General features: G+C 38.2%; 1 protein-coding gene across 1 annotated transcript; it reads right to left on the minus strand.

The window, feature by feature from the left end:
* Nucleotides 1-1254: 1254 nt before the first annotated feature.
* On the minus strand, nucleotides 1255-7303 carry LOC121356990 (sulfotransferase 6B1-like). The gene is made up of 7 exons (XM_041473907.1): nucleotides 7102-7303; nucleotides 5522-5658; nucleotides 4777-4866; nucleotides 3999-4125; nucleotides 3105-3199; nucleotides 2315-2471; nucleotides 1255-1385 (listed from the first exon to the last, which is right to left on the minus strand). Exons 1-7 carry the CDS (start codon nucleotides 7301-7303, stop codon nucleotides 1255-1257), a joined length of 939 nt encoding a protein of 312 aa, XP_041329841.1.
* Nucleotides 7304-9147: the final 1844 nt, after the last annotated feature.

The following is a 9147-nucleotide window of genomic DNA, read 5'->3' on the forward strand; positions in this document are numbered from 1 at the left end:
TCTCTTATTATACTGTGTCGCGCTCTACAGCGACATCTCAGGTGATGGATCTATAAATTGGGTGGGGCTTTTCCTGGTTTTAATTCAACTATATATACAGAACCTTATTTTTCCTTCTTTTTTTTTCCATAACAGGTCCTTGGAAAAATCTGAAATATTGTGTCTAGAGAGGCAAATGCCAATGGTAGTACAAGAAAGCTGGGTAGAGCAATGTCTCACACCATCACTCTTGACAACCCCTCTATCTCAATAAAGTAATTTTCAAGAAAGACACAAACAAAGCAGAGGGGTTCCAAGGGAGGACCACAAAGCTGAGAAGGCTCAGGGACAACCTCAGCACAGTTTCCAGTGCTTAAAGGGCAGCTACAAAGAGGATAAAGGCTCCCTATTCACCAAACACCACATGGAGAAGAAAAGAGGCAGTGGGTTCAAGTTGCAAAAGGGGAGGTTTAATCTTGATACATGAAGCCCTTTACAGCAAGAACAACCTGTTGCTGGAACAAAGCCTCCAGGAATGTGGTAGAATCCTCATGACTGGAGGTTTTCAATACATGATCATCCAGGCTCCCTTTCCCATGAAAGGTTGTACCAGATGACTTTTCAAGGTCTCTTCCAACCTGGGCTACTCTGTGATTCTGTAGAAAGCAGTGCCTCTGAGAGAATCTTGCCTATTGACATCAGCCCAAAATCTGAAATCTATCTTGGTATTTTGCATTCAGTGAGATGAAAAGCCTTAAGAACACTGATCCATATTCCCCTTTCTTTCTTCTCCCTCTAGTTTTGATTTAGTTTGTGCTGAATTCATGAAAGATCTCCTTTGACATTAGGCTTCTGTCATATCCATATTTTTGCTAGTGATATTTTCTGTGAAGATGTTGCCTGATTTCAAATATTTTTAAAGAAAAAAATTATCTGCATACTCAATAATTAGAAATCGTCTACAGAGATAGAATTTTTCTAGAAAGAAAAGGGGCATTTCCTTCCATGTGACAGCTGGAACACGGCTGTTGAGTTTTTGTAAATATGATTAGTTGGCATCTTCTTCAGCAAATCAGTATAGCAAAGATCTCACCATTAAACAAAAGGCTCATCACTCATCACTGTCATTGTAAAGACTGCTGCAATGACTCTTACAGTAAGATGTAAGGTGCTTGGATCATTTGATCTAGTTTTCCAGTGTACAGCATTCAGATGATCTGAGTCTGCCTTGCACAGTTCTTGCTCTCATAACATGTAACCACATTTCATTTCTTTTCAGACTTTGCAGTATAAGTCATACTTCAACTTTTTCCCGAGTGTCGTTCCTGCTATATGTTCTTCAAATGCTTTGTCCATTTTCTCATTCTGATCTTCACTGAAAAGATTCTTCCAGTCACTTACACCACCTTCAAAAAAGCAGGAACAAACTCTTAAAAACCAAGAAATTTCATTTTTTATTCTATAGAGCTGTTGTTTTTATTGCATTGTACACTAAATCTTGTTGATCCATTCTCCAGATGAAACATTTTTCTACAGCAATAGAATTTTGTGAAATCAGTGGAGTTACATATATGTGTGAATAATCTTTTGCTAAAATGCAAAATAACATACTCCTCTTTAGGTGACTGTGTTCAAAAAGGCAGCCTAAAATCCTGTTTCCCTGCATCTCTCTCCTCTAGTCAGTTATGACTGGCAAAGTGGAAGATCATGAAGAATTTATTATGAATCATCTGCCGGGAGGCAGAGCTGAGTTTCTGCTCCTTTGGTAGCTTGGATTTTTATCCAGTTACTTCTTTAATGTAGAATGCAGAAACTAGATTCTGAAAACCAGGCTGCCCTTCTCATGTCCATGTCCCCCAAACTACACTGCAAAAGTTGTTACTCTCTTCTGTTGCCTCTCTTGTGTGTCCCTAGATTCTTGCTTGCTTGGCTTAGTTCTAATGTGTAAGAGTGAGCAGGCACTTGGCAGTGGCCATCTCAGAAGATTTCTATACTCTCATATAAAGGGTGGTCACACCACTCAGGCTGCGTTTGGCCCTGTGCTGCCTGCTCCAAAGGCTGGGCAATTGGGAATCCAGTCACAGAGGTGGAGAGGAATTCAGTCACATGACAGTTCCTCCTTCCTGCCAGCCATCTGAGAGCCTGCAAGAGTGTCTCTGCTGTGAGAGCCTTGCTGGGCATCTTCCTCACCATTGCTCCTTGAATAGTCTTCTCAAGCAAAGCAGCGATAACCTGCTTTGCAATGCTGCTGTGAGTGCTGGAAAAAGGACCAAAGGATGCCCCAAGTTCTTGAGAGTGGGACATTTCTACCTCTGAGCCCCGTGGAGCTTCCTACCTTTGCGAAAGAGAACCTTGCCAAGTGACCCATGGGTCTTGTCTGAGTTTTTCTTCATAGACTGGAAGCTGCTCCTCTCTACCACCAGCTGGAGCTCTTCCTCAGTCAGAGCAATTCCAAAGAATGTAGCCATGTTTTTCACACTCAGGGCAGGATTCTGGAAAGAGGAATGTAACTTATGACATGACTTTCAAACAAATGACGCTGCTTTCCAAGGTGTTTACACTTTCGTGTATCTCTCTGCTGTCTGCATACAAAGGATATTCATAGAGTTCTCTAGGACCAGGGTGGGCCATAGTGTTTCTCTTCTCCATAATTACTTTGGAGGAGATACAAGCTGCTTTCCTGTAGATTATAAAATGTTATATATGATTTACAGTTGTGTAAAATGTACACTGCTGAAAACACAGAAGCTCCTCCCCAAAGATTGATTACTGTTGATTTTGGTTTACAATTATTTGGGCTTATATAACAGAATTCAGAGAATGACTAGGTTTGGAGACACCGTAGACATCAATGAGTACAACCCATGCTCTTGCACCTCAACTAAACCACGGTATTGAGTGCCATATCCAGTCTTACAGATAAATAAAAAACAAGATTCATTTTCACAAGCAAAAGTTTAAGAAGGTTTTTAAGTTTGAATTTCACCTCTTCTTCCCTTAAATCAGATTCTTAAAACAAGAATCTGTCTCACATTCCTTGGATACCCTGCATATATAATGGTGTATTGGTTCCGGAAAAAAAGTCCCTTGAAGTATAAAGTATTTGTAACTATTCTTAACCTTACCTCTTTTATCTCTTCATAAGTTATTGTCATGATATTTTCTTTGTCAGAATATTTGTTCCATTCAGAAAGGTATTCAAAATAGCATCCCCAGGCCACTAAATTAAAAAAAAAAATCATACTAAGGTGAAGCATAAATTAAGATTATACACGTCTTACTCATTAAGTTGTGTCAGGCAAGGGCTTTATTAATCATGTCAATGGCAGAGTTTACGCCCTTCTGTAAGATATATCGGTTTAGATACAGACTCAGGCATATGATACCATTGGAAAGTCAGAAAAATAAAACTTGGTAGTATTTCAAGATAGCTCCGAGTTCACCAAAAAAGCTATCATCTTTCAGACCATCTTGTAAGACTCCCTTAATTCAGTCTAAAACCATGTTGAAACCCCCCTTCTGTTGGCAATATGCTACCCAAAACTCATAACTTTAAACTAGTGCTATTACTTTTTCTCTTTTTTAATGCATTAGAATTAGTCCCCTCTTTAATGCACTAGACTTAGTCCAAATAACTCCTTTCATCCAATGTAGCACGGAGGTGATTATATAGCTCCATGGACACAAGATGATGGACATAGGAGAGCACTATGATGGACATTAGAGAGAGGTAAAGGGGACCCAAGACAGAGATAAGGAAGAACTGCTTCTTCCAGGAAAAATACCAGTTTGTGCAAATTTAAAAAACCTGTACAAGTGCAGTTTTGACAAATACTTATTCTCAAACAGTAAGACAAGCATGGTAAACTTCAGTTCAGATGTCTAATTCTCTGTCTTTAATCTCTGCTTTTGTACTGTAGAGCAAAAATTCCTAGAGAAGCTGATTTACCAAAGTACAAGGGTTTTTAGACAAAGACAAATCATTGGACAATTGACACAGAGAGAAAAATATACTGTACTTTTCTTTGCCATGAAATCTGTGAAGAAATCATCCCAGGTCTCATAGGAGGGGAGACTAGGCAGGCCATTGCAAAAATGGTAGAAAGATGTAGCAACATCTTTTGGATTGCGAATCAGTAACAATATCTAGAGAAAAATTAAATTAATTTCTTATAGAGAAAGACATAGCAGAGTACAGTATTAAAAAAGAAATAATAATAATAATATATTTTATAACTGCATTTGTGGATTTCTAATACCCTGTGTGCTTCTGGCAGAAGTAGCACTTTCATTCCCAGGTCCAAATATGCAGTATTTACCTTTGCTTTGGTACCATGAGAAGATGGTTGCCTATAATTATTATCTTTTACAGATTAACCAAATTATCTATGCAGAATCTAAGCATGTTTTGCTCAATACAAGCATAGTTCATCTTTTAAGTAGCAAGGAAAATTCACAAAAATATGAATTCTGCTTGAAATTGGACACATTAGACCCTAACTTGCAACAATGCAATAAAATTCCTCCCACAGGAAATCATGTCAACATCCATTTTGCCGCTGGAGGATTTGTTCAAGCCCTGCAACTCTCTTGTGGAAACTGCCACAGAGGTACCAATAAGGGCAAACTGTGGTTTAGTAAGGTGAATGGCAGTACTTAAACAGTCATGTGGAAATGGCTGTGCTAAACACTTAAGTATCAGTGATCCTGAAAAGTGGCAGAAAAGTACTATATTGACATTACAAAAAAAAAAATTTGTTGAAGTGTTTTCTTTAATACATTAAAATCAGCACTCACCTTGGCATTGTTTTTGAAGATAGATTTTGGAAGATTTTCAGGACGGAGATGAGTAACCATAAATCTTGGAGAAAGTAATTTGGTCATTCGCTTGAAGAATTGGGAGGAAAGTGGACAGTTCAGTTAGTACAAGTATTCTTTTCAGTAACCTATGCTAAAATGTGGCCTTGATGAACTTATCAACAGTTACTGGCTGATTGAAGTGGTTTTTGGGATTTTTAGTGAGTGTTGCCCTGGGATATTAGTGGGCACTGAGTAGCTCTAATCTTCAAAAGCCCATGAGCAATTGGAAAAAGTCTATCCATTGTTAGTTCTCTTCAGTGCTAATTCTCTTCAGTTCTGTTATGTAAGGGATCAAATCTAGAGGTAGGGTGCACACTAGCTATCTCTGAAAGCTGAAGCATCTCAAGGAATGAGAAAGGGGATGAGGAGGAAGAGCTAGAAAAAGAGACAAATGCTAATATTACGTGATTTGACACTTCATTAAGCTCTTCTTAAATACAAAAGATGCTATGTTGAATTTCTGAAGTTCTTATGTATCTCATTGGTATGTCATCCTTTCAGTCCCAATGAAGTGTTCATTGATCACTCAGTATTTGACAGTCCAGATGAGATTACTTCTGACCAGATGCCACACAAAAAGAAATTGTAAAGTTCTTATCAAACAATGGGATAGTTCATACATCATATATTCAGTATTTGAAGCACACAATGTTGATCATTTCCATACATATTCTGTTCCCACCTCATATTTTTCAGCATCTCCAACTTCGAGGTAGGGGAATTCTGGTTCTTCAGCATTCACACTGCTTTCACTACCTGGTGTTTTCTTTTGAGATATGGCTATCAGGTCAGTTAAGATTTGGCTTAGCCAGTTTGTGCCTGAAAGAGTAGAGAAGTGCTTGTAAAACTTTTAGAGTGGATGGAAATGGATTTACCTGGAAAGTCAAGAGTTGGTAGTACTACCAGGTGAGTTACCTGGTTTCCTTTCATGTCATAAAATCACAGCTGACTGTCTGGTCAATCACCACCCAGGATCCTACCTATGCTCCTTATAAGGAGATATTTCTCTAATTTGAACAGTTCAGTACACCATAAATTACCTTGTATGTTGTAAACTGACTAATCAGGCAGAAGAACCACTGAGATTCAAGTAGAAAAACCTGCATTAATGTAATAAATTTTATTATGATACATATAAGGGAGACAGAGGTGGTAAACTTGTACTTTAAAACCTAATACATGAAGTGTTTTCTGGTGTGCTGGATTGTCTTTGGAAGAAAGATGGGTCACAGTACTTCAAGACAGGAGCAGAACTAGATCTGAAAATAGTGCGCTCATTTTCTTTAACATTAGGAGAAACCTCTCTGAAGTGACATTTCCTAGACACACTTGTTATCTTTTTCTTCAAAAGATAACAGAGCGCCTGCATAGATCTCCCATCTATGATTTACCATTTCCTGACTTCTGGACACTGGGTGCCTACATCTTTCTCACTGCAATCTTAACAAGTGCATTCCAGTGCATAACATTTCTTCAAAAAGAGAATACAACAAAAAAGCAAAAGCTTCACAATTCTGTCAGCTGTGACTATCGACTGTAAGGCAGTGTGAACCAATTGCTGGAAGAGAGAAACAGCAAGATTAAAGTGTACATGAGGCACACCTAATCCAAACCTTTGGCCTGCATGTCGACCAGTGCTGACCAGTGCTTTGAGGCAGATTGAGGAAATAGGTAGGGTAAACTTGCAGCTGGAGCAAGGATGTCCTCTTGATCTCCCAAAAATTAAAGAACAGTGTAATCACTTCAAGGACTACAAAAATATTTTTGATAGGTATTTCCTGACACGTTTGTGAAATAAACTAAAGAATATTGAATATATCATTTGAAGGTACCAAAGGCTCCATTCATTGTAAAAACATAAAGCTCTTAATTTTACAAACATGCACATGGGAGCAGGTTGTGTAATATCAGGAGATCTAGTCATCTCTGATGTAAAAACCTGTATTTTTATTCTCTCCAATTTGTGCATTAACTTCATAATTATGAAAAGTAAAGATAACAAAAACCTTGCGATGCTTTAGAAAAGAAAGGCTGGGTTTTTTGTCAATCTTTTGGAAAATTTTCCATGTAAAATATTCATAATTCATTTCTTGTGCTTTTTGAGAATGAAATCAGTTTTACAAAATTTGCTGAACATTCTAAAGACACTTATTTACCATAATATATTATGTATCATATAATATGTATTTCATATACTTGGTACAAACCTTGTTATTTGCTATTACAGGACCTTGTTTATAAAAAAAATTAAAATATATTTACCGGATTTAGGGTATGCTGCCAAAATTACATCATCATTTCTGGCTTCAAAGGATTCCAAGGCTTTGAATGTTTCAGGACTGCAAACAGTGGTAGGGTAGAGAATTCCCTTGTGAGAAAAAAGCAGTTCATCACGACGCATTGTGCTGGCAGCTGCTATTGCCTTATCTACCAAACCAATAAATGTTTTCCTGGACTTCTCCATTCTTCTCTCTCTCACACACAGACTCTGTCACAGTATGAACTGCCGCGTAGAAGGAGAAACGCACAGGTTGTCCTTTGTGGGAGAAACCCACAGGTGCTTGGTTTGTTGTTCTTTTTTTTTTCTTGACTCTATGAGCAATAACTTAGCTCTTTCTGAACCTGTGAAGATATATGCAGGTCCAGTCAAAGACCTTATGTAATATGAACCTTTGGAATCAATAAAAGTTGAACATAAATGAACAAGATAAGCAGCCAAATGCAATTGCATTCTAGGTAAAGGACTTAAATAATTTCTAAACCTCATGCCAAAAAGTCTGTGATAACAACATAGAGCTTATAAATAGAATATAAGAAAACAGAATGACATGAATTGCAGATTGGAATTTAAATGTCATGGTCAAAATCCTCAAGGCAGTTCATCTCTTTCCAGTAATCACTGCTGGGATTATTTTTTCTTGATTATATCTCTCATCATTCCCACCAAAGTTAGATGAAATGTGTTGGGATTGGGAGAGAAAATGTTCAGTGCACTAGAGACTGAGCTGAGAATTGTCCTGTGAGTGTGGCTGATTGCTGCCTGCAGCTGGTGCCCAGTAGGGCACAGGGGCACAGGCACTCTTGGGCCACTCATCAGACTGCACAGAGGTCTCTTTTCCTTCTGGTTACACAAAGATTACTCATTTCTACATTTCTTTAATGAGCTCAATCATTGTTTAACAACTGATCAGTGCTTAGGGAGTTGGTAATAATATAACCTCAGCTACAGTGAGTAGTGTTTATCACGCACTTCAGATGACGACCTGCTGACTGCATTGACCCCAGTAAAAGAACTACCTTTAGACTCACATTCAACATTTAAGTCTCTGGCAAACGGATGGATGTGTCACAAAATATGAGAAAATAGTTCTCCCCCACAATTAATGCCAAGAATTTACATGCCATTCTTTCTTATCTCCATCTCTTGATGTCCTGTTGGGAAGGAAGGGGATCAACAACTAGATACATGTATGCTTTTGCCATTTGCTCTCCCTGAGGGATTCAAGGGAGATACATGGTTCTCCCTGGTCCCTGAGCCATTATGCAGTGCTCATGGGATGATCTAGCCCTACATTTTTACATCTACTTTTTCCAGTCCATTCACAATCTGTTGCTTTTCCCTTCATTTCCCTTCTTTCTGGAAAACATCAGCATAGAAAGACTACCTATGTACAGGCATAATCTGAAACCAGTGGATATCACATGGCCTGGTCCATCTGATCAATGACGTCTACCAAAGGGTAAAAGTTGGCACCACCTGCACCATTTTTTTCACTGACATCAGCTAAAACTTGCTGTCCTATGAAATAGCTCTTTTGCTGATTCTTGATGTGAAAGCCCCCCTAGCAGAACAAAAAGTAGCTTACTTAATTCTTCTTCCTTATCTTCCCTTGGCATTAAACTGTCATGGATTGAAGACAAGAAAATGTGTTTACTTGGTATTTTTACCTGCTGGCAAAAAAATTAGTTGGGAGAGTCATCCCTAAAGGTAGAAAAAGAGGGAAAATATCCTGTAAATTATTAATTTCCTGCAATAGCATAGTGTTGGAGTAGGGTTTCCAAAATTTTAAAAAATATTCCAGAGAAACCTCCAGAGGATTTCCAATGTATTTTTGCAAGAAAGGGCAGTCAGGCCAATTATCCCTGGGAAGCATATTTCATCCTTATGAACCAGAAAAAAAAGAAAGAAAAAAAAAGCCAAACCCTGTATTTGTGGAGGAAAAAAAAATTAGGAGATATAAGTCATGAGAGAGGGATTTTGATGGCAGTTATATTTCTTGACCAAAAAAAAGAAGGAAGGAAGGAAGG

The sequence above is a fragment of the Pyrgilauda ruficollis genome, unplaced genomic scaffold (genome assembly GCF_017590135.1).
Source record: "Pyrgilauda ruficollis isolate IOZ18807 unplaced genomic scaffold, ASM1759013v1 scaffold307, whole genome shotgun sequence".
Classification (NCBI taxonomy): Eukaryota; Metazoa; Chordata; class Aves; order Passeriformes; family Passeridae; genus Pyrgilauda; species Pyrgilauda ruficollis.

Bases quoted from the DNA above. Each gene is read 5' to 3' on its own strand.
- LOC121356990 (XM_041473907.1), bottom strand. From the start codon at position 7,303: ATGGAGAAGTCCAGGAAAACATTTATTGGTTTGGTAGATAAGGCAATA. The intron at 2,472-3,104 runs GTAAGGTTAAGA...TCCTCTTTCCAG, and splicing joins CTTATGAAGAGATAAAAGAG to AATCCTGCCCTGAGTGTGAA. The intron at 1,386-2,314 runs GTAGGAAGCTCC...GCTTTTTTGAAG, and splicing joins CAAGGTTCTCTTTCGCAAAG to GTGGTGTAAGTGACTGGAAG.